The following is a 25,515-nucleotide window of genomic DNA, read 5'->3' on the forward strand; positions in this document are numbered from 1 at the left end:
TGAAACGTGTTTGCCCCAGCTCTGTACCACCAACATGGTCTCAATGTGCTCGGCCTACTCATTGTAAAGATTGGTTGGAGTGTGAAGACCCTGACTGATCAAAACTTTTTACATGTCTCACAGGGGTCAAACTCAGGCCCTCCAGCTGTTGCAAAACTACAATTCCCATCATGCTTGGACAGCCAAAGCTAAAGCTTTGGCTGTCCAAGCATGATGGGAATTGTAGTTTTATAACAGCTGGAGGGCCTGAGTTTGACCCCTGTGCCTAGGACATGTCAAAAATTTATTAAAGGGACAGGTATAAGTCCTGAATCAGCGCCTAAGTCCTGCCCACAGATAAACGTCCCCCTTAATACTTAGAATTCCCGTAGCCCCGATCAGTTTCATAACACAAACTGAAAAAAAATCTATTGAAAGTAACACAAAACAAATACCTTTTTATTAGCATACAGGCCGAAGTGCTTTTCCTGGTTTGTTTTATTGGAGTGATTTACATGTGCTTTATTATGCTGCCCGTTTATAGGAGCCCTTAGCATTACATCCAGATCTACAAAAAGTATTAGATGTAGAAGAGGAAAGTAGAAGGTGAGTTTTGCATAGTGCAAATGTAAGTAAGATATGGCTGTCCACGTTTTGTGCATTAATAAATTCAAGGCATAATGGGGGTCTTATAGCTAACCACCAGCAGGAGCCCCCTCTCTTTCTTCTATAAAAGATATAGGCATTAGAATTGGCCATTAACACTTAAAGGGGATGTACGAGATTAGAGTTTTATATTTTTCCAATAACTGCACCACTCTGTTCAATGGGCCGTGTCTGGTATTTGTTAAAAAGTTTGTGTGGTTGAGATGCAGTACCACGGACAACCAAATAAACTACAGTGGCGCTGTTTCTGAAAATAAAAAAAGAAATCATCTCTATCATCATATAACTCCTTTAATAACCCCTGTTATTCGACATACACATCACACTCTGTATCTGCTATGTATGTTTACAGCAACTTTAGAACCTTTGTTTTATTTGTGCTGTAGCTGGGTATTAGTAGTTGTACTGTGCAATAAATAATTTATATTTACAAATGAGAAAGAAATAAAGGCTATGTTCACCTCTGTAACCATTGTTTATATTGCCCCAGTGCACCTAAAATTGGAGCAGGAGTGCAAATTGTCTTAAGATGCTCTTACAGTGGTGTCTATAGCTCCTACACAGACCTATGTGTCTCCACGGTAACAGACTACAAACAAACTCTTGTAGTCAGACCCTATATTATTGTCTATCACAATGCTTCACCCTGTTAACCTACTGAATGTACATTATTAAGAAGTAGGAAATAGACAATGATGGCAGGGTCAGACTACACTTGGCTTGTAGTCTGTTACCATGGAGACACTTTGATCTGTGAACAGTAATATTTTAGGCTCCTGGTATCCAATCTGATATTACAAGACAATGGTGTGCGTTCCAGGTGGTCTAACCAATTCCCAGCTAAACATCAAATTTCCCAATATTAAAAGGTAATTTCTGCTATTTAATATGAGAGCAGGATATGATAGATGGAGAATCTGGGTACACTCACATGATTTGGAGCAGGAATAAAAAGCCGAGTAAATCCTGACAGGACTCCTAGTAGAGACAGAGAGTCCTGCTGACCCCACCCACAGAGTGACAGCTTTATTGTATCAGTCTATGTAAAGAGGCTGTCAATCACTAGGTGGGCATGGTCAGCAGGACTCTTGCTCTCACTCCAAGGAGTCCAGTCAAAATTTACTGAAATCCCAAATAATATAACCCTATATATTACAGAGCTTATCTTCTCCCTCTATCCTATCCTGCTCTCAGATAGGTCAGAGGAAATCACCTGACAAGTTCTTTATTAGCCCACGTATCCTTTTAAAATCCAGGCACTCTTTAAATATTACACGTCTGTCTTACTTACATACAACTGGTTAAATTTAATAAAAAACCTTCTAAAACTTTTGTTAGCAATATTATAAGGCTAAACTCCATCATTCCCAAAATGTCACTAGGTTTCCTCCTACTCTGTGCTACTAATAAATATTCAGATTTACACAAAAAAAAAAAAAAAAAAATTGTTGTTACAGTAGCATTAGGAAAAAACAAAACAAAACTATGCATAAAAATTTTTTCAAATCCAGAGACGCACAACCTACTATATATACACACACACACACAGAGGTAAAATTCCATTAATTCAACAATATCTTTTTTGTTCAGAGCAATTTGCCATTGGCTCCTCCTCTTAGGCCGGTCTTCTGCTCCTCTTAGGCCGGTCTTCTGCTTTTGTACAATTCTATTTTATACTGCAGTTGAAAACAAATGGCGGATTATCACATTGGATTAAGGGAATTTTACTAACAAAGATATAGTAACTAGAATATCTGCACTTCATTCCTAAAGTATTTTACTGGTTGGAGCAGGGGTTATTCCTCAGGGGCGGAGCTACCAAATGTAATTGAAGAACTGTGGAAAACTAAAAGGGGATGAAGTGGAATCTAATTGTATTGGAAAAAGTTACCCAGGATTAATTAAAAAAAAAAAAAAATTAATCCGCATTCTTCCAAAAACATCTCCTAATTTATTAACGTAGATGGAACTGGGCTGCAATACAAACTGATGACAAGAGTGGCGCAGTTCCTGAAGGAATGCTGTTATGGCTCTCTATTCCCAGATTACTCTGTTAAAGGGATTATCTAGGATTAGAAGTAAAAAAAACACAGCTATTTTCTTTTAAAAACAGCACCACCCCTGTCTTTAGGTTGTGTGAAGTATTACAATTCAGTTCCATTCAATTCAGTAGAAAGAGAGTGTGTAGAAGAAAGCTGCGGAATACGCATTGCTAACACCTATACCTTCCCTCGGCTGCCATACCATCCCAATAGATAAGGGTGCAGCTTTTTATTTTAGGAATATGAAGATCAGCTCTGGAGTACATATAGCTGCTCTTGTAAATCACTAAGCAGACTTTGAAAAGATGAAGTGCAGATATTCGGTTCCTGAGGGCACGTTATGGCTTATAGTAAAGAGGACCAGGTCTCCATAACTCCACTTCGCTTAAATTTGTGACCAACTGTACCATACAAATTCGGTAGTTTCCCCCAAATAGTAATTCTATCAACAACCATAAAATTTAAATTTGGCTTGGAGAAAAAGAAAAAAAATAAAAATTTCTCAAGTATCCAAAAAATTCCAACACGCCGGTTTTCCCTGTCATAGTAGTCTTTCACAACAAATAAACAACCAAAAAAAAAAAATCTGTTGGAGAACGGACTAAAATAAAACAACAGTAAAACGCAGCAATAAAAAAATTCCATTTGTGCAAAATAAAAATGCAAGTAAAAAGGTTTCCAACAGTCCTAAGAATAATCAATCATGGACTCCATCTGATCCTCTGCGCGCTGATACCGAACCGAAGAGAAGAAGGGATTTCTCTTTCTATAGAGATAGACGAGTGACCCGATGAGGAGGACGAGAATCACCGACACTGCAAAGGCGATTGCCGCTCCTACTCCGCTGGACCCTGGGACAAGATGGAAACAGGAAAAATACAGAGGTTAATGAAGAAACACTGTGGGATTTGCTGGGTTGGGTACTTGTTAGGTTTTTCTATGGTGATCAATCGTAATTTTTAATACCAATCTCTTTATAATTGTTGTATGACAAAAAGATTGGTCAGAGGGAGGTGGTGGAGAAAGGCAAGATCTTTTCTGCTCAGCTGGTGTCAGAAAGTTATACAAAGCTGTAAATTATATCTATTTAAAAATAAATAAATTTTCCATGACTTATCAGCTCCTGTATGTCCTGCAGGAAGTGGTGTATTCTTTACACTCTGACACAGTGCTCTCTGCTGCCACCTCTGTCCATGTCAGGAACTGTCCAGAGCAGTAGCAAATCCCCACAGAAAACCTCTTCTGTTCTTGACAGTTCCTGACATGGACAGAGGTGGCAGCAGAGAGCACTGTGTCAGATTGGAAAGAATACACCACTTCTTGCAGGACATGCAGCAGCTGATGAGTAATTAATGCAATGTTCCTCCCCACCTTCTAACAGCTTTTTTTTTCCACCTACAGGGCTGGTTGGGGTGTCATTTTTTTGCACCATGATTTCTAGTTTTTATTAATGTCATATTGACGTAACATAAAAATTTTGATCGCTTTTTATAAAAAAAATTTCTGATATATAAATTTAAAAAAATTAGCAATCCTGGTGTTTTGTTTTTTTTGTTTACGCTGTTCACCGTGCGAGATTATTATAATAACAATAATATTTTTATTTTTATAATGGCCAAGGGGGTATATTAAACTTTTATGGGGGGGGGGGGGGGGGGGGGGGTAGGTATAAGGTTTTCTTTTTAATACTTAAAAAAAAAAAGTGTAGTAAAGTTTTTAAAACACTTTTTTCACAGTAAAACATGCAATCATTAGATTGCATGTAATGTTCTATGCTATGCCATAGTATAGCATAGATCAGTGTTATTGGCGATCTACGCATATAGCCTGCCTTAGAGCAGACTCTATTCATAAATCTAAGGGTCCATTTACACAGAAAGATTAAAGCCTTTCCTAGAACAAAAAGGGGAAAGCCCCCTACAAAGTGCAAAGAAAATAATGGGGGAGATTTATCAAACATGGCTCAGTTGCCCCTAGCAACCAATCAGATTGCACCTTTCATTCCTCTCAGTCTCTTTGGAAAATAAAAGATGGAATCTGATTGGTTGCTAGGGGCAACTGAGCCAGTTTCACTTTACACCATGTTTGATAAATCTCCTCCAATGTTTCTAAAAAAAAAAATTAGTGAGGAGAACTCACTTATTGGTGATTTACAGACGACTCTCCCTTGGCCTGGTGCACAGGGTACTTTACTCCATGTTCCTGTTTGGGGCAACAACACGACACAAGGGCCCATCTGTTGATTCTTTGGAGGCCCCCAGTTTGTATACTGCACAGGGGAGCCATCCAGCCACACCGACTTCTGACCTGAGGGAGGGAAAGACACATTAAACTCCATCAATCCTATTCTGCCCCAATATATTCCCTGCCCCAGAAGAGCTTATGGCTTAAAGGGAACCTGTCACCCCCCGTGCCGGGGTGACGCCTGCCGACAGCTTTGCGGCTGTCATGAAAAATAACTTTTGACTTTTCATCAGACTTGACAAAAGTTAGAGATCACAGCGGATCTCAGCTAAGACCTGCTGTGATCAGGAGATATAGCCAGGGAGAGAGAGAGTGCAACAATCATGTTATTCACTCCCCGGCCGTAATCTCCGTAATGGATCATTCAGACAGAGTAAATCTAAGAGGCTACATTGTCGGAACCAGAGGCCAGCTGGATAGTGGAGCGCACTGCTGCCACTCTTTTTCCCCAGATATATCTCCTGATCACAGCAGGTCTCTGAGTGTTCAGATCCATACTGATCAGGAGTTACAGCTGGGAGAAGACACGCTGCAGTGCTTCCTCTCCTGGCTCTGTGTCACGTGATCAGTCGGACTTACAATAGAGGCCGACTTATCATGTGACACAGAGCCGGGAGATTTGTAATTTACGTGACACAGTGCCAGAGATTTGTAATTTACTTTTATTAAAAAATCTCAAGTCTTTCAGTACTTATCAGCTGCTGTGTGCTGCAGGAAGGGGTATTCTTTCCAGTATGGAGAGCAGGAAAGGATTTACTACTGTTCCGGACAGTTCCTGACATGGACAGAGGTGGCAGCAGAGAGCACTGTGACTGACATACAGCATCTGATAAGTATTGGAAGACTGGAGATTTCTTTAATAAAAGTAAATTACAAATCTCTGGCACATTTGGGTGGCAACAGTTTATTTGAAAGAAAAAAAAAATGGTTAACAACCCCTTTAACTTCCATTCTTTATACTGTCAATGGTCAATAAGTATATATTTGGTATGTGCAAAGGTAGAGATTGATTTTATACTGTAACATGGGTCACACCACAAGGTAATATTTTATTGCAAACATTTTTTAAAAAGTGATTTTTTATGTGACTACTAGAATAAAAAAAATATATAAAATCTTAAAATACAGCAGTTTCTATACTGCCCACAAAAAAGTGATGTTTCCTACAGATCACTTTACCGTATAGGCCGGGACATGATGAGTTCATTACATCTCTATTGTGCAGCTAGAGGCCGAGATAAAGCAGGGTGGCAACACTATACACTAAATTATGGCTCTGTATGTGAATCCCCTGTCACTCCCTAGGAGAGGGGACAGGGGAAATGAAGTGTATTAACACCAATATATAGGAAAAAGCCATTGAGGCCTGTAGATACAATGAGATGCCATGACAGCTTCTATCATCAGGTCGGTCTGCTTTATAAATCTTACCAGTCGAGGTAGAATTTACTCCAAGCCAAATCCTGCTGGTAACATAGGGATCACTGGTCAGAGCTCTGCTCACAAAGTCATTCTCCTCTTCGTCATTTATGGTCAGCAACATAGCTGTAGGATCTGGAATAGAAGGACACCGAATAAAAGCCTAGCCATATAGTATAAAATGCACACCTATGCCAAACTAATGGGAGAAAGGTGGAGGTCTTCCCATTATAGTTGTCTTATATGATAGATAGATAGATAGATAGATAGATAGATAGATAGATAGATGTAACAATGATGACGTACCCACAGTCTGACACACTTTACTGGCCTCCGTATTATTATACACGTTGTAGTTGTAAATTTTTACATCAAAACCGTAGCAGAAATCCTTGTGACGAACCCAGTGCCCTGTGCCTGGTGTTTTGGGGCAGAGCTCTTCTTCGCTAGTAAGCTTTAACTGCTCTGGAAGACAAAGGATTCACATTAAGAAAAAAAACAAAAAACATATAAAACACTATGGGGGAGATTTATCAAACATGGTGTAAAGTGAAACTGGCTCAGTCGCCCCTAGCAACCAATCAGATTCCACTTCTCATTCCTCGCAGACTCTCTGGAAAATTAAGGGTACAAACCCACACACCGTATACGCAGCGTATTTACTACTGCGATACGCAGCAAATACGCAGCAAATACGCAACAAATACGCAGCAGATTAGATCTAAATAACTGAACACAGCATCAAATCTTAACCATCACATCTGCTGCGTATTTGCTGCGTTTCTGCTGCGTATACGGTGTGTGGGTTTGTACCCTAAAGGTGGAATCTGATTGGTTGCTAGGGGCAACTGAGCCAGTTTCACTTTACACCATGTTTGATAAATCTCCCCTTATGAGCCTATTATTATTTATATTTATAGAACGTTGGCACCCTCTCTTCTCTTGTATCATCTGTCATATACTATTGGTATCATCTCCCCCTGTATCATCTCTCATATACTATTGCTATCCTCCTTCTCCCTGTATCATCTGTCATATACTATTGGTATCCTCTCTCCTTCTGTATCATCTGTCATATACTATAGATGTCCTCTCTCCCCCTGTATCATCTGCCATATACTATTGCTATCCTCTCCCTCTGTATCATCTGTCATATACTATTGGTATCCTCATCTGTCATATACTATTAGTATCATCTCTCCCCCTGTATCATCTGTCACATACTATTGGTATCCTCTCTCATTCTGTATCATCTGTCATATACTATTGGTGTCCTCTCTCCCCCTGTATCTGCCATATACTATTGGTATCCTCTCTCCCCTTGTATCATCTGGCATATACTATTGGTGCCCTCTCTCCCCCTGTATCATCTGCCATATACTATTGCTATCCTCCTCCCCTGTATCATCTGTCATGTACTATTGGTATCCTCTCTCCTTGTATCATCTACCATATACTATTGGTATCCTCATCTGTCATATACTATTAGTATCATCTCTCCCCTGTATCATCTGTCATATACTATTGCTATCCTCTCCCCTTGTATCATCTGTCATATACTATTGGTATCCTCTCTCCCCCTGTATCATCTGTCATATACTATTAGTATCATCTCTCCCCGGTATCATCTGTCATATACTATTGGTATCCTCTCTCCCCCTGTATAATCTGTCATATACTATTGGTATCCTCTCTCCCCCTGTATAATCTGTCATATACTATTGGTATCCTCTCTTCCCCTGTATAATCTGTCATATACTATTGGTGTCCTCTCTCCCCCTGTATCATCTGTCATATACTATTGCTATCCTCTCCCTCTGTATCATCTGTCATATACTATTGGTATCCTCTCTCCCCCTGTATAATCTGTCATATACTATTGGTGTCCTCTCCCTCTGTATCGTCTGTCATATACTATTGGTATCCTCTCTCTCCCCCTGTATCATCTGCCATATACTATTGGTATTCGCTGAACCTTGAAATCTTGCGAACCCCCCTCCCCCCCCCCCCCAAAAAAAAACCACAACTAATGTTTAGCGTAATCTGACCACTGGAGGACACTACACTGTGCACAATTTCCCCTAACATGACCAGTAGGGGCCAGGCACACATTTTTGAATAAACCAATACCAACTCAGTGGCCAAACAATTCCAGAAGATACAACTTTCCTGGAGATTCTTATGAATACCAGGTGTAGGAGATTTTCACCTTCTATACAACTTACTTGTAGGTTTATAACATATTGCACCATTTAGAGGCTCGCTACAATTCTTCACGTTCCATTCTCCTTTACGATTGAGATATGCGCAGTTTCCGAGAGCGAGTTTCTTTTCAAAGTAATACGGTATATAGTCTACTTCGGTGCCATCTGACCACTCCTTACTGGTACCCTAGAAGCCAAATGTTTTCATAGTGAGAATTCTAGATGTTTTAAAAGTCACAGCATTTTGAGGAGAAGGAGTTGAAGATTGAGCCTTCCCTGGTAGGTGCACATTTGCAGAAATTCCCAATAACCTAAAACCAGTTATCCAGGATTAGAACACTGCTCCTTTCTTCCAGAAACCGATCCATTCTTGACCTAATTCTTGGTGTGATATTGCAGCTCATTTCCATTGAAGTGAATGGAGCCGAGCTGTAATACCAAACACAACCTGAAGAAGGGTGGCACTGTTTCTGGAAGCATAGCATAGATAATATACCTGTGTAAACCTGCTGCATTTGGCCTCATTTTCTGAAAAAGTTACCATGATATCATGTGGACACTTACGTCACTGTTCCACAGTCCAATCCATGCCTCAAACCCATCCTGCCTGACAATATGCTCCAGGAACAAGTGCTGGTGGTCGCTGTGTGCACTGGCCAGGTGAGCGTCCTTCTCCTTGCATTCCTTCACTGCTTCAAACCAGGTGAGCTTCTTTTTCAGAACAAAGTATGAGGAGTTGGAGTAGGGTATAATGGTTGGCATGGGTGAAATGTAATCTTGTTTAGAATCTGGGTAGAAAATATATTACATGTTACTTAGAGTTTGTTGCAGGTCAAAATACAAACACCTGGTAGTCTACAAAATGGTACTATAAAGAACACTTAAAGGGTTATTCTTGTCTCAACAAAAAGAGTTTTTGCAGTCCATTTAACGATTATGTCTTATGAACAAAAAAACAGATGCAATTGTCTATCAATATAAAAAAAAAAAAAAAAAAAAAAAAAAACATGTGTTGACCACGTTTTTTTGTGTTTGTTAGAAGTAACCATGTAAAAATGGATACGTTAAACGGACTGCAAAAACGCAGCCTTAAAGGGAATCTGTCAGCACCTGGACTGGTCCAGAGGTGCTGGCAGTGTTGGTGAGTGCCCCCTGTTGTTTCTGTTACCTTTGTTTTGGCCAACGGTGCTGTAGATTTGGCATATTCTTGCCCAACACATTGGATCAATGTGTGGAACAGAGGCGTTGTGCCGCACTTCGGCATGCTTCATCACTACTTCCTCCTTCCTGTTTGCGTGCAAATTTCTTTCAGCGAGGCCCCCTGCTTCCTTCTGACATCATCTTCTGGTGCATGCAGTCTGCACGGTTTGCACCTGCACCCTGGATCAATGGGTCCACACGCTCCTGTGCCCAGAACTGCCTGCGCCGCTCCTCCACACTACAGGAGTGCACGGACCAGACTGATCCAAGGTGCAGGTGCAAACTGTGATGTTGGCGCGCACGGCCCTTCACAGCAATGGTGCATGCACGTCAGAATATAATGTCAGAAGGAAGCAGGAAGCCGGGCCGAAAGAAATATGTACGCAAACAGGAAGGAGGAAGGTGGTGGGCCGTGCCGAAGTGCGGCACAAATGCCTCTCTTTGACACTTGGCACTTGGATCCAATGTGTTGGGCAAGATTGTGACAAATCTACAGCACTGATGGCCAAAACAAGAGTAACACACAACAGGGGACACTCACCAACACTACACTGCCATCACATCGGGGCCAGCCCTTCCCTTTAACCTTGTAGGGCTCCTAAGTTGAGTATTTATGTAAATACATTCACTTATTAAACTTGCCTCCATCTCCTGATATGCTGCTCTTTCCCTCCAAAAGTTAACAGCTCGTTGTCTACATTACCGACCACCACTCTGCTCTAAAAGCAGTGGTCTGGCTGATTATACAGTACATATAGTAAATGTATATGAGATATAGTGCATATATACTGTAAAATATATAGATTTGTACACTGTATTGCCCCAAAAAAGTTATACAAATCTCCAATATACACTTATTACGGGAAATGCTTATAAAGTGCTTTTTTTCCTGCACTTATTACTGCATCAAGGCTTCACTTCCTGGATAACATGGTGATGTCACTTCCTGGATAACATGGTGATGTCACTTCCTGGATAACATGGTGATGTCACTTCCTGGATAACATGGTGATGTCACTTCCTGGATAACATGGTGATGTCACTTCCTGGATAACATGGTGATGTCACGCCCCGACTCCCAGAGCTGTGCGGGCTGTGGCTGCTGGAGAGGATGATGGCAGAGGGACACAGGGCACTGGAGGGACACTGAGCATCCCTCTGCCATCATCCTCTCCAGCAGCCACAGCCCGCACAGCTCTGGGAGTCGGGGCGTGACATCACCATGTTATCCAGGAAGTGACATCACCATTTTATCCAGGAAGTGAAGCCTTGATGCAGTAGTAAGTGCATTTCCCATAATAAGTGTATAATGGGGATTTGTATAACTTTTTTTGTTTGGGGGGGGGGGGGCAATACAATACAATAACCCCCCCCAACCTCTATTTCCCCTCTGTAATTCTATCACACGGCACGGTAGTACCTGCATAGTTCATATGTCCAGTACATTTCCAGTAGTACCAGGCTCACCCTATATACGTATCACATATTGTTACCTTTCTCTATTTTGCAGGCCACAATAGAGTGTTGTTGAAGGTATAAGAGCTGAAAATCCCTAGGATTAGGATAAATATCCCAAAAGCCATCGAGTCTCATCGCTGCATAAAAGCTGTCATTTGTCACGTTTGGTCGTCCCTCTCTCCAGTTGGAGTATTGTACGAAGGTCTCGTCGTGCCAGCGAAAACCATTGGCTGGGGAAGGAATGGCGGTTTCGGTTAGGACTTTCTTTATTAAATGACTTACTACATTCTGACGGTCAGTAGGATTACATACACGCATACAGTGGTGTCTTGGATTACAAGCATAATTCGTTCAGGGACTGTGCTTGTAATCCAAACCCACTCTTAAACCAAAGCAAATTTTCCCATAAGAACAGTGACAGAAACTGTGAGCTCTTTTTGCAAAACGCTCTTAAACCAAATTACTCTTAAACCAAGGTACCACTGTATATGGTTTTTTTTTAATGATAGATATAAGATAATGGGAAAAGTATGCAGCAAGCTCCACCTCGTGGTGTCTGCAGGCAAATAGAATATTCTCATTCACATGATTTTATATGCTGTTGGGAAGCTTTCGCTGCATTGTCAATGCTAACCCCTAGTCTACATAAATGGCCAATGCACACTTGGGCTCCACCTTCCCAGATTTGAGATGAAGATCTTTGTAAAAAGAAGTTTTTGTCTCTTGACAAATTAAAGGTTTTGATCGGTCAGGGTGCAGAACACAGGGAACCTGGACTGGTAATGTATTGGGCAAGATGATGCATCTTCCTCCCACATTGAGCACCCCAGAACACTACTTGCTATGCGAACTACTTCTTCTGTCTTGCTGAAGGCGGAATCTGAATTTGGACTTACAGGGGGGTGTACAGTGCGAGCGATGCCGAAGCCAGTCGATGACTGTGATAACCATTTATATCAGGTATTGTTGATATATACGGTATGTTACTGTTGACTATATGTGTTAATGTATGAACCTACCGTGTGGTCAGTAAGGCTTCTGAAAGGGTTAATGTTGTTGCAGTTTTTGCCCCTGAAGTGTTTGTAGGGGTAATACTGTGAGTGGGTATTTTAGAATAGCAGCATACAGGCCGAAACGAGTTACGATATATGGAATAAATATCGGGAAGAAACACACACCGGGTCCGCAGCGGATTTAACGCTGGGAATTCGTAGCGAAATCCGCTGCGGGTAACTTGCCTGTCATTTTCGATGTGATTCAATACCCGCAGCAGGATTGACATCCCGCTGAGAGTATGTAAGGGACAGCCCCGTTAACCCCCACCGGACGGTGCGTCTAAATGTCCCACTCAGCCAATCAGTGGCTGCAAGGGGGCAGCACACTGTTTAACTGAGCAGGACATTCAGCTGGGAGCCCCCGAAGCAAGCTGGAGCGCAGAGCAGGTAATGTATGTACCGTCCGGTGGGGGGTTACCGGGGCTGTCTCTTACATACTCTCAGCAGGATGTCAATCCCGCTGCAAGTATGAAATCCTATTGAAAATGTCAGGCAACAGTTCCGCAGCGGATTTTGCTACGAATTAGCAGCGTTAAATCCGCTGCGGACCCGGTGTGTGTGTGTTTCTACCCATAATCAAGATCTTATCAATGACTGTTGTGTCAAATGATCAGGACTTACCGCTGCTTTCATATAGAAGTCCCAGCCAAACCCATTTGGCCAGATCAACATATGGCTGGAGGAGACTAGTGACAAATGCATTTTCCTCCTCATCTCTGATGCTCAGGACGTAGGCATCCGGGTCTACAAGACAAGTGCAATCGGTAAGCTTACAATAGCCACCACAATAACTACACCATAACAGATCAATAAAAGGAAGGATACGTACGGACAGTGTGGCAGATGTATCTTGACCCAATTGACATCCATCTTTTATGTGTTAAAAGAAAAGTATAGCAGCTATTTCTGAATGGAATCCATACATTGTCCCCCAGCCTGTGAGGGCACTCGGTGTGGTTGGCGTCTGGCGTCTTATCTGCAGGCTTTTCTGTAAAAAAAAAAAAAAAAAAAAAAAAAAAAAAAAAAGTTAATGAAGAAAATAATAAGCATTAGTATGCAATAAGAGAAAACACTACCTATCTGCAGAACTATTACAATGTCTCTGCCATGTGATAAGTATTGATCGGTTAGGGTTTGGGTGATCACTCCATCACCAATGGCGAAACAAGGCAGGAGAATCTCTCAGCTAAGCACTTCTCTCCCTGTTTTATAAGATGTTGGGGTAAGAACACTCAGACCCCAACAGATCAAACCTTGTGATATGTCTAAGGGTGTTAGAGTGACACTAAGGGGGAGATTTATGAAAGGGTGTAAACTGCCCACAGCAACCAATCGCAGCTCAGCTTTCAGCTCTGGTAAAATATAAGATAAGCTGTGATTGGTTGCTTTGGGCAGTTTACACCAGGTGTATATTTACACCCTTTTATAAATTTCCTCCTAAGTGTAGATGTATATATCATAGTCCAGTTTTGCAAGTTTCTAATACACCATTTACGATTCCTTACCATTTTCAAAATCTCAAAAAAAAAAAAAAATTCTTTCAAAATCAACTGATGCCAGAGATTTGTAATTTACTTCTATTAAAAAATCTCAAGTCTTCCAGTACTTATCAGCAAATATATGTCCTGCAGGAAGTGGAGTATTCTTTTCAGTCTGACACAATTGCTCTCTGATGCCACCTCTGTCCATGAGCAGTAGCAAATCTCCATAGAAAACCTCTCCAGACTGGAAAGAATACACCCCTTCCTGCAGCAACTGATAAGTACCGTCAGACTTGAAATTTTTTAAAATGATCAGTTATGGGTTTGGGTGCCAGAAACAATGTTTCCCATAAGAATAGGCAAGTTTGAGGCTACCAACGCTCCTCAGTCAGCAGGCGTATCTCCCTAAGCTCAACAAGACATGTATATCCAAGTAAGGAAGAGAAAGAATTACTTCCCCCCCAGCCAAAAGGCATGTATTAGTGGCCAAAACCACATCAAGCGGAGAAAGGCGGCGTGCACTGCCCTACAGCGTATACATTCCGTACATAGAATTGGTGAATTATGTGTAATTGTATCAATTGGTTATTGGCAGCCGGTGACATATGGAGATGTAACCTCATAATCTTTTCTCAGTTGTCATTGTCCAACACTGTTAGAACTTGCAGAAAAATAGATAGGTAGGTACCACCACAGAATTACTGCTGCAGTCACTGGGTAACTCTCAGCGGTGTGTCCCTGTTCACACCAGGTAATGGAAAGAAACAGATAAGGAAATGGAGAGAGAACCTCAGAGTGAAAGCATACTATGTTGATTTATTTCTGACAATATCTAAAATCTGTATTCATAAACCTCATGTGTAAAAATAGATATCAATATAAAATAAATACAAATATACAAACAATATAAAAATATTTAATCGGATCTTATATAGGCAATAAGGAGATGTCCATGGCAGTGTACCAATAGCTAAAAGTCTATTATGTCCGTTTATCTCACAGTATCCGTAATGCTTGCTGTACATCTTGTAATCTTACTGGTCCGGTGCAGCAGTTCGTAAGCAATTTGCTGGCGATAATCTTACCGGTCTGATGTAATAATTTGTGGGCGAATATCAAGCACTTTATAATTATTTCCAGGACTACTATACCTTTTATCCATTTAGTTCCAGTGTTCACTTTTGCGTGCTGCTCACAGCTTGTTCTGATTGCGGGTTTCCTCCCCTCTTTCACCTGTGATTCTACGAGCCGTGGCCACGGCACAACGATGTGCATGTGCAAGTGAGATTCATTGGGAGCCTGACTGCTAGAGACCCCCCCAGCACGTCCAGGAGCGCTCCGATCATCAGTAACTCGCCCACGAATTATTACATCAGACCGGTAAGATTACATTATCGCCAGCAAATTGCTTACGAACTGCTGCGCCGGACCGGTAAGATTACAAGATATACAGCAAGCATTACGGATACTGTGAGATATATGGACATAGTATGCTTTCACTCTGTGGTTACATCATTACCGATGTCCTTGCAGCCCTTGTTTAAACAACATACATTACCTACACATGTTGCAGGTCTTCTCCTGCACTCCTTCTTCCTCCCGGTCCAATGCGCAGCAGAAGCTTCAGAGTGGCCTGTCTGATCTGACAGACCGCTCAACCAATCACTGGCCGCGGCGGGACAGGGAGGAAGAAGGAGCGCAGGCGAAGACCTGCAACATGCTTAGGTAATGTATGGTGCTTGTGAGATCGCCGGTCGCCCGATGCGCATCGCTATTCGACGCAGCAATGTGCGGTGGGTGGCCGATGATTTTTGGCTTCAACCTAAACAATCAGCCGATGACACAATCATTGGCTAATCGTTGTCTCTATTCCACGTAGCGATAATCGGCCGAATCGGGCCAATTCGGCCGATTATCACTCCGTGGAATCGGCCCCTTACACCGGCAGAGGATGGCAGCCATGGTCTCCGAGAGGAGATGGGTGTATAGTGTGGATAACAAACCGTGGGGCCCTGTGATTTATCAAGAGATATTAGGTGTGGCTACTAACCGTCTACAGTGCTGCTGCAATCTGCTTTGTACTAGTAAGATACGGAAAAATTGTCCTTGTGGAAGGTCAACCGCGACTGTAATTATGTGAAGGTGAGACATATAGGGGGAGATTTATCAAACTGGTGCAGAGTAGAACAGGCCCAGTTGCCCCTAGCAACCAACCAGATTCCACTTTTCTTTCCTCACAGACTCTTTGGAAAATGAAAGGTGGAATCTGATTGGTTGCTAGGGGCGACTGAGCCAGTTCCACTTTACACCATGTTTGATAAATGTCCCCAACAGTATGCACATTGTGAGCAACCCTGAGCATTGTGGGAGCTCAGGGAAATACCCATTGTCCCATAAGGGCATTTAAAGTGACTGTACCATCAGGCCCGAACTGAAGCACTAGAGGCGGGCCGACCAACCCCCAGTGGGAGTTTCCTCCCAGTGCTTCAGCCTGGGCCTGATGATACAGTCACTTTAAGATATAGATATATATGAAATAGGACCCCTTTTTTGCCTCCCCCAAACTAGCCTCTTTGGTGTCTCACTCTATCGTAATCAGGTAGGCATCTGCCACTACAAGAAACAAGTCAGAACCGTACCTGCTGGAGCATGACATATTGCCCCGGGCAGCTGCACGTCACAGCTCTCTGTTTTCCACGTCCCATCTAAAGAAACATATGTACAATCCTCCTCTTGACTTTCTTCTGACCATCTATTCAAAGTCACCAAGCTGCCGTCCTGCCATCTGTAGTGTATGCCATCCTGGTAGATTGCAATACATAAGCCACTTTATTAGTATTAGTTACAAAACAGGAATATGACATACAAAATATATATAAAAAAAAAAAAAGTCAAATAAAAAAAACTTACATCCTGGGTAGAGAGTCCTATCCACATGGGCTGACCCACTTGGCTAACACTGATTGAGATGAAGGAGAGCTGGTACTGATCAGTTATACTGACCAGCTTCATGCTGTTGTTGTTACATTCAGACAAAGCTTCGTACCAGGTCATGTTTTTTTGAATTAATTTATACTTCCGTCCTTCGTACTCTAAGTCTTCTGGTTTCACAGTCTCTGCAGTTCCGCCCGTATCTGAAAAAGATTTCAAATTTATTCAATTTTTATTTTTGCAAACACAATAAACCTTACAATACGTTTATATTTACAGCTTCAAGCTAAGAATCAGCTTAAAAATGCACTAAAAACAATAGATTGTGGACCCTATGTCTGTTAAAATACTGTACACACCATGGTCCTCTAACATAGGCTGACATAGTATCTACCAAGAGGCAAGATGAGTAACTTGCCTCAGGCAGTAAACTGCAGTCTCCAAAAGGTGGCATGCTCACTAGATTAGCCTTAAAGTGACACTGTCACCCCCTTTGTGCATTCTGACATCTCTACACAGGTGTAAAGGGTAAATTTAGCGTTTTTCATACCTTATTTCATATCATACGTCATGGTGCTTGTTCAAGTAAAAAGTGTCCTTTTATCAACTGCAGATTGTATTAAGTGGGCGTGGGCTCGCCCCCTTGACGTCCATTGGTTGGCCGACGTAAAGGGGGTTGGGTTTAGACCTTTCGGCCAGCCTGTTCCAATGGCCGACGAGGAGGTGGGGCCAACCGCAGCGTTGTGGGCGGGGCTAAGTGGCGCTAATGCCGCAAGGCCCCGCCCAATTAACACAATCTGCTGTTAATAAAAGATGACTTTTTACTTGAACAAGCACAATGACGTATGATATAAAATAAAAACCGCTAAATTTACCCTTTACACCTGTGTAGCAATGTCAGAATGACAGTATTCCAGTACTTTTCAGTTGCTGTATGTCCTGCAGGAAGTGGTGTATTCTATCCAATGCTCTCTGCTTCCGCCTCTGTCCATGTGAGGAACTGTCCAGTGGCAAATCCGCATAGAAAAGCTTTCCTGCTCTGGACAGTTCCTGACATGGACAGAGGTGGCAGCAGAGAGCACTGAAGAGAATACACCACTTCCTGCAAGACAAACAGCAGATGATAAGTACTGGATTTTTTATAGAAGTAAATTAAAAATCTCTGGCACCAGTTGATTTGAAATAAATTTTTTTTAAAAAAAAATCAGAAAACCTGTTTTTTTTTCGTTTACGGCATTCACTGTGCGGGAACAATAATGTTATAAATTAATAGATCGGACAATTCCGCACGCTAAGATATGTTTATTTATTTATTTTTATAATGGGCAAGAAGGTAAAATAAACTTTTATTGTGAGGGGGGGGGGGTGTAAGTAGTTTTTTAATACTTTTATAAACTTTAAACTACACAGTTAAAAACAAACAAACACATTTTACAGTAAAACATGCAATCATTATATTGCATATACTGATTTATGCTGTGCAGTGCCAGAGCATAGAATCTATGCGTAGAGCCTGCCTGAGAGCAGACTCTATCCATAGATGACCGGTCCGACAGGACGGAGGTAAGTAGATTAACCCTGCCCGTCGGTACAATCGATCGCTGCTGGGGTCCCAATCACTCAGTGACAGGAGCTTGTCCTGTCACTGAGTGCCTTAAACGCTACAGATCGCAACGTTTAAGGGGTTAATGGCAGGCAGCTGTCTGTCATTGCCCTCGGCTCCCGAAATACTGATGTGTACGGGACCGCTCTCACTGCAGCGGTCCTGCACACATCAAACCCTTCTGACATGCAGGGACATACAGTACATGTACATTCCTGTGCAGTAGGAATGTATATGTGCGTATTACTGACATGAAGGGGTTAAGAAACCAAGTGTGACAATAACCCTGCTCACTGATCATAAAGTGAGAACTCAGAATATAAAATGTTCTTCTAGTCACATGCTGTTATGGTTGTTGTTGTTTTGTTTGGTTTGGTTTTTGTTTTTTTTTTTTGGGGGGGGGGGGGAGGCAAAAGTTCTATACCTGCATTTCTTTGGCAAAGCGACACATATTGCTTATCTGAACAAGCCGTGAAGTCCCACGCTCCAACAAATGGTGATTTGGGGTCATTCAGGAAAAACACACACTGCTGATTTTTCTCCGGGTTGGAAGGCTGAGAAAAATAATAATAGGTAAGGAGAGATAAAAAAAAAAAAAAAAAATCTTGCAAACATTTCACCTCCAATCCCAGCCCTTACATCATAATGAAACCTCTTCAGTCTTCCTTGCAATATTGGATGGAAGTTTACATATGTGACATCAGTGTCGTCCACCCAAGTGTTCTTGTAAGCATTCAAGGCAAGTCTGAGACCAATCCAGAATTTTTTTTGTAGGTTTGAACTCAAGTAGGTGATAAAATCTAAAAAAATAAAAATACAAAAATAAAGATCTGACACATTGTAGAATACAGTCCAGTAAGAAGGCAACATGTTATAGAGCAAAAGGAGCTGAGAAATTGATATATAGTTTTGGGGAAGAAGTTGCAGAATAATCATTCATTTATTCATATAAATCTCTACTCATATTGACCATATAGTCACATGGTCTGTGACCGACAGTAAGGCTGGGTTCACACTGCCTTTTTTGCAATTCATTTTTTTCATCCGTTTTATGCAAAACTGGATGAAAAACAGATGCATTTGTGTGCATCTGTTTTGATCCGTTTTCCACTGTCTTCCACTATGAAAATAACGAGATCAAAACAGTTTTTTAGTGTTTTTGTGTACGCAAAAAAAAAAAAAAAAAAAAAAAAAGAATTTTTCATCCCTTTTTTTTTTATAATGGAAGACAATGGAAAAACAGATGGAAACGAATGCACACAAATGCATCTGTTTTTCATCCTCTTTTTTTTTTTTTTTTTTTTTTTTTTTTTATAAAACTGATGAAAAAAAAAATGGATTGCAAAAACGCAGTGTGAACCCAGCCTTATCTGTGTACAGCTCCATATATAGGACTGATAAACACTAAGCAGGACTGCCCACTTTTAGACCAGAATCAAAAGAATCCATGTATACATTAAGAATTACACAGTCAAAGGGAAAAACAAACAAACCTTTTATTTGGGGAAATTCCTAGTAGTTTTTTTTTCCAATTCAGAATGAGGGTTGCAGAATGAAAAAAAGTTAGTAGACTCTACTAAGAATAAACACTTGTTGGCCGGTCAGGGTACTACTACACCAAGCAATTGTTTGACGGCTAACGATTAACGATAAATGATCTTAAACGACCACTATGGCAAACAACCCGAAATCATTCGCCCAATTACACGGAACGATGATCGTTACTTATGATCCTTCTTGAGGTCGTTTTGTCGTCGCTATTGCGTACCTTTCCGGTATGACTTATTACACTGAAAGATTTGCGAACGATCAAACGATAAAATAGGTTCGAATTCTATCAAACGACAAACGATTTCTCGTTGGTCGTTTGATTATTGTCTGCTATTACACGGAACGATCATTTAAATCCAAACGATCTAACGATTTTTCGAAGGATAATGGTCCCGTGTAATACGGCGCTTACTCCGCAGATCACTGATGGGCCCATTATATAATAGGTCAGATTTACTATTTGCAAAAAGATTACATTTTTGGTATAACTGGTAAAAAAAAAAAAAACTGGCTATACAATGGGAGTGTAACTAAAGCTTTAACCAAGTTGTGCGACTACATGTGCCCAACAATGACAACTAAACCAACTAACAGGTGGTCTAAGCTTAGTCTAAAGGTTAGGCTTAGTCTAAGTATTGGTAAATCTGGAAAGTGGACTCTTTACGCCTGAAGCTATTATTGCAGCGTTATTTTCGCACTAATTCTGAGCCCCTAATATCTGGCCATTTTTCAGGCCCCCAAAATTTCTAAAAGTTTTGAATGTTTGAGCCTTTGGATTGCATTTGGGCATATTCTATGATTTTTTTTTTTTTTTACTCTATTCTGCAATCTATTTTAATTTGGGACATATTTTAGGCCGTATACAGGATCATCATTCACTGGCATCAGTACATTTCACTCACTTGCGCTCACTTCTCACCTTGCTCATGTTGGTTGGAAATTGTAGGAAGAGTGCCCCCAAATGTAGCGCAGTATGAAGACGCTTCTAAGAATGTCACGTTTTTATCAGGGACTTTTAAAAAGCACTAAATATAAGAAAAAAAAACAAAAAACAATTAGTTCACGTAACAAATATAGCAGGTGGGAGATTAAGCCTGCCACCCTCACCAGCACCAGATGAAGAGGATTTCAGGATCCCTCTTTAATTTCTCGTGTACCTTGTTTCCGAATAACGTCATCTGTGGGGGACAGCTTCCGGTGGTGTTGGTTACTTTGGTCGGTACTATTTCGAGTAGAGAAATGTTTTGATTCCTACATATAAACGGGAGCTTCTCGTTGCAATTTATGGGCTTAAATTGGTCTGTGGGATGCAAAGATTGAATCAGTTAAAAGAGAATATTAAAATGGTTATCCTTAGGACAAGATGCATCCATGGTCCCGGAACCACACTGTGAACACAGCTAATAACAGATGGCTCCAGACACTGGGGGGGGGGGGGGGAAGGATGGGGGGGTCTATTGAGACTGGCGTCTGACATGCCAATCTTTGAGGCTGAGCTTTGCAGAACAGATGATCGCTGGTGGTGCAGAGTGTTGACACCTGACCAATCAGATATTGATTACCTACCCTGAGGCCATCCATATATTTTTAGTGGAAAACCCTTTAAAAACTTAAAGGGTACCTGTCATTATAACCTTCAAAATCTAAAATAAATAGTAGATGTGATATGCAATTTAATTTTTTTTTTAATTATCATGCTTTAAAACAAAGCTATACTTACTTGTGTCCAGGTCCAGTCTCCTGAAGCTTTTTGGTCTTGTACCGGTTAAAAAAAAAAAAAAAGAAGAGTAAACACAGAATCATCTGCGCTCACAGAGAAGACAGTCATGTGACCGATGGACACACTGAGCCGTGACCTCATGTATTTAGTCTCTTTTTTTTTTTTCTTCAACGAACAGAAGACTAAAAAACTGTCTTCAGGAGACTGGACCTGGATACAAGTAAGTATAGCTATGTTTTACAGCAGGATAACTAAAAAGAAAAACATGAAAATTGCAAACTTGCTTCATATCTACTGTTGATTTAGATTTTGGAAAGTTATAACAGGGACATAAATGGAGGGGGGAAAAAAATAAAGAAACTAAAACCCCAGATTGTGCTTTCCGAACATACTTGTCTACTTTTACAAATTGTGTAATGCTGAACTTGGCCTGTGGTGGTGCTGCAGAAAAAGTCAACACCTACTGGCAGGTTTTCAAACAAATTATAGCTAAAAAGCTGTATGTTCCCAAATGGAAAACGGTAATACCAATATGGTGTACCATCTCTTTAGTACTGAGCACAGCTCCTGTGTTCCCCAGTACACATACTTGTAGCGCTGAGGCTACACAAGCGGTCAGCTACATGCGGCAGCCAAATGGTTGCACAATTTTGTGCTGCAGCTTTGACCACATATAGCCTTACCCTAAAACTCACCCTATACAGGCTCAGTCTGTATATAGATATATACAGCTTCTAATGACCTATATAGGAGCGGCATACAGATTGGCTTGGTACAGTAGTACAGTATATCAAAAAGTTGTAGATGGGCGATTTAAAACTTTTTCTTACCAGGAAAGTAGCTCAAACCCGAAATACTCTGGCAGTCTCTGGCACCGGAGCCCATCGCTCGATAAAGCACAAACCTAAAATGTCAAATGGAATAGAAAAAGAGTCTCATTTATAATAAATCAAGAAATGCTTTGGGAAAATGAATGGACCGTTTTTCACCAGACAGTTTTGATCCAGGAAAACCACCTTACATCTAAGTCTATAGTCTACAGTGTGGAGTCTTACCAGCCAAACTCAATGGGAAGGAGTATGCAAATTAGCAAGAAAACTCTCCCCCTAGTGCCACCTACTGGAGGTAGCAGCCCTGTAAGCAAAATGTCCAACCCTTTAACAAGCCTTGCAAAAGGACTAGGATTATTGGTAGCGACCAGGTTCAGCCAAACCTACTGTAAACGTGCACATCTTTATTTATTGGCCAAGCCCGATATCCATCTGTAGATGGCAATAGCACTGATGAAGTCCTGGAGATGAGAAGTAGTTCCCCCCCATCAAGGAGATCCAGTTGCGTATAGGGTATTATAGGCAAGGCTTCTACGTTTGAACAACAGAATTATTAGTAAGAAAGTTGCACTTACGGGTGGTAACCTCTGAAGTCGGATGACTTAATCCACCAATTCTGAAGTAATGCCTGCACCTGTGAAAAAAAAGAAGGAATTTAGTCTTGGTAAGTAACCACTCTAAATAATAAAAAGTCATTAACTATAGATGAACATTTTGGTGGTGGTTGAAACCTAAAAAACATGAAAAATTTGCTTTGATGTTTCAAAAGGAAACTATCCTCAAGGTTAGAAGTATCTAGAACCTGCTGATATCTCCCTATAGAGAACGGGTCACTGAGGATGATGTTAAATTTCTTACCTTCATCCTCTGTGCCATTTCTGTGCCAAGAGTTGAATCCATGTGCTAATTAGGCATTTTGGTGCACTGGGGCGGGACTTTCTTTCCAGTGGATCAATGTGCCACCCCTTCTAGTGATCATCATCAGAGCGGCCAGCCATGACGGATCGGTGCACTGGGGAGGCACCAGTGCGCTAAAATGCCTAATTCGCATATGTATTAAACTGCTAATAGCATGAAAACTGCGATGAGGATGAACCTTCATCCTCAGTGCCCTGTGCGCTATAGGGACATTTCAGCAGGCTTTATACTTCTAACCTGCTGATAAAATCTACAATGAGAAGCAACAGAAAACACTAAGGGGCAGATTTATCAAAATACAATATACACAGGTGTAAACTGCCCACAGTGACCAATCACAGCTCAGCTTCCAACTCTGGTAACATGATCGAGAAGCTGTGATTGGTTGCTGTGGGCACTTTAAAACCAGTCTATATTTTACACCCTTTGATGAATCGGGGCCTTAATCACAAAATTCTAACCAAAATATTTACCGAAGATGGTGACATTTTTTTCAGGTGATCTTGTATGCTTTGCATGGCACTTAGAGTATCTATAGTTGCCAATTCGCTGCCATTACTGGCACAATAGAGGGCAGCTTCCTTGTAGCCAAGTTTAGGATTCGACATAAACCAGTATTCACTACCTTCGATCACAACCGCGGGACCCATTTTTTGTCTCCAATCTACAACAGTTACAAAGTGAATAAAAAAAATAAATAAAAAAAAAAATATATAAAAGAAAGCAAGCAGGGAAATAAAGAAACTTTACTGATTGCCATAATGCTAGCCAGTATAGGTAATAAATTTAGGATTAAAATTGGATTAGATTACCTGGTTGGTACCAATCAGGGGTTTTTGGCTGTGTGCCTAGAAAATGTAAAACAAAAAGTATAAAATAAGACATGAAAAAATATAAATAATATAAAAGGGTCTTGTATAATAAATTAGGTATTTAGCACTTTCTAGCTGAGTTATTGCCCGTATTATAGAAATAAGAAGCAGATTTGTGAATGTATCTTTGAACAGTAACAGTCAGACACTGTCCTAGCAATCCTTCTACACACCGTGAAGAATCTCTTCTCCATCATGCTAAATAACATTGATGCTTGGTAATGTGCGATTTCCCCCTCAAAGTTTAGGTTGTGTGATCTTCCCTCCCTGATTACTTGGAAGCTTTCTCCCCTCACCAGTCTTTGATCTGCCATGTAAAACCCCCTCACTTGTACTATTTCTTACAGCCCCGATACACAGTAGACAAAAGGCAGCTGAACACGCCAATTCTGCTGGGACTGTCTGAATCTCAAATCTGTCAAATCTTTATGGGGATGTTAGTAAGAATAGGAAAGCTCAAGTTCAGGACCCAACTCTTTTCTCCCTGATCATAAGCTGCTACTACAAGTCTCTAGCTGCTCTGTTCTCTTCTTTACCTTTAAAAGCACCTGATTTTTTTATGCTGTAATTCTGATAAAAAGATGTTGGTTGAACGCGTGTTTGGCTCACAGCTACTGACACTTAAGGCCCTATTCCAGGGAACGATTATCGGCCACTGCGGCCAATGATCGTTCCGTTGCGTCGCTTTTTTTTCAAACATGTTGAAAAACAAGCGACTGTGATAGCTGCGATCTGCAGCTGTTGCTCCATGCTCCAGATCGCCACTATCCTCAATGAGCTGCCTGGACAATCTAGCAATCACCCGGGGCCCCCCAGCTCCCCGAGGCCCCTCCCATACTCACCTTCTCGCTGCTGACATGCGGAATAGCTGCGGCAGCGAGGGGGGAACGAGGAGCAAACAAGCGCTGGCAGCACTCATTTGCTCCTCTGCATCGCCCCGTGGAATAGGGGCTTTAGAGGTCTGACTGGGAAAACAGAGGAAGCTGGCACAGCCATGAGTAGTGTGCTGTTTCGTCTATGTCAAAAGCCTCTGCACAGCCAGCTATGTGAAGGAGTTTCACAGACTGTACAACAAAATGGTATAAATTTACAAGGAAGATTATTTGCCTAATTTTGCATTTAGGGGGCAAAAAGCCAAGTGTGAACGAATCCATAGACTCTAAGGGTACTATTACACAATCTCAAACGACCGCTCTGGTAAACGACCCAAAATAGTTCACCCAATTACATGGAACAATGATCGTTACTCATGATCGTTCCTGCGGTACGTTTCAGCTATGACTTCTTATTACACCGAACGATGTGCGAACAGTTTGCGAACGATCAAACGATAAAAATAGGT

General features: G+C 41.3%; 1 protein-coding gene across 2 annotated transcripts in view; it reads right to left on the reverse strand.

Annotated features, from left to right (window-relative positions):
* Positions 1 to 417: 417 nt before the first annotated feature.
* LY75 (lymphocyte antigen 75) overlaps positions 418 to 25,515 on the reverse strand; it is a 58,822-nt gene continuing 33,724 nt past the window's right edge. For both annotated transcript variants that reach the window (XM_069982780.1, XM_069982779.1), the window contains exons 17-35: positions 24,114 to 24,149; positions 23,775 to 23,965; positions 22,959 to 23,017; positions 22,384 to 22,457; positions 20,991 to 21,133; positions 20,753 to 20,858; positions 18,922 to 19,082; positions 18,707 to 18,836; positions 16,659 to 16,882; positions 16,388 to 16,550; positions 13,097 to 13,255; positions 12,889 to 13,011; positions 11,248 to 11,442; positions 9,119 to 9,342; positions 8,576 to 8,741; positions 6,657 to 6,815; positions 6,363 to 6,485; positions 4,827 to 4,994; positions 418 to 3,538 (exon numbers count right to left, since the gene is read on the reverse strand). In XM_069982780.1, coding sequence (XP_069838881.1) covers positions 3,375 to 3,538; positions 4,827 to 4,994; positions 6,363 to 6,485; positions 6,657 to 6,815; positions 8,576 to 8,741; positions 9,119 to 9,342; positions 11,248 to 11,442; positions 12,889 to 13,011; positions 13,097 to 13,255; positions 16,388 to 16,550; positions 16,659 to 16,882; positions 18,707 to 18,836; positions 18,922 to 19,082; positions 20,753 to 20,858; positions 20,991 to 21,133; positions 22,384 to 22,457; positions 22,959 to 23,017; positions 23,775 to 23,965; positions 24,114 to 24,149 — 2,768 coding nt within the window. In that variant the 3' untranslated portion in view covers positions 418 to 3,374. The remainder of the gene's footprint in view (positions 3,539 to 4,826; positions 4,995 to 6,362; positions 6,486 to 6,656; positions 6,816 to 8,575; positions 8,742 to 9,118; positions 9,343 to 11,247; positions 11,443 to 12,888; positions 13,012 to 13,096; positions 13,256 to 16,387; positions 16,551 to 16,658; positions 16,883 to 18,706; positions 18,837 to 18,921; positions 19,083 to 20,752; positions 20,859 to 20,990; positions 21,134 to 22,383; positions 22,458 to 22,958; positions 23,018 to 23,774; positions 23,966 to 24,113; positions 24,150 to 25,515) is intronic.

Source organism: Dendropsophus ebraccatus, chromosome 9 (assembly GCF_027789765.1).
Source record: "Dendropsophus ebraccatus isolate aDenEbr1 chromosome 9, aDenEbr1.pat, whole genome shotgun sequence".
NCBI classification, from domain to species: Eukaryota; Metazoa; Chordata; class Amphibia; order Anura; family Hylidae; genus Dendropsophus; species Dendropsophus ebraccatus.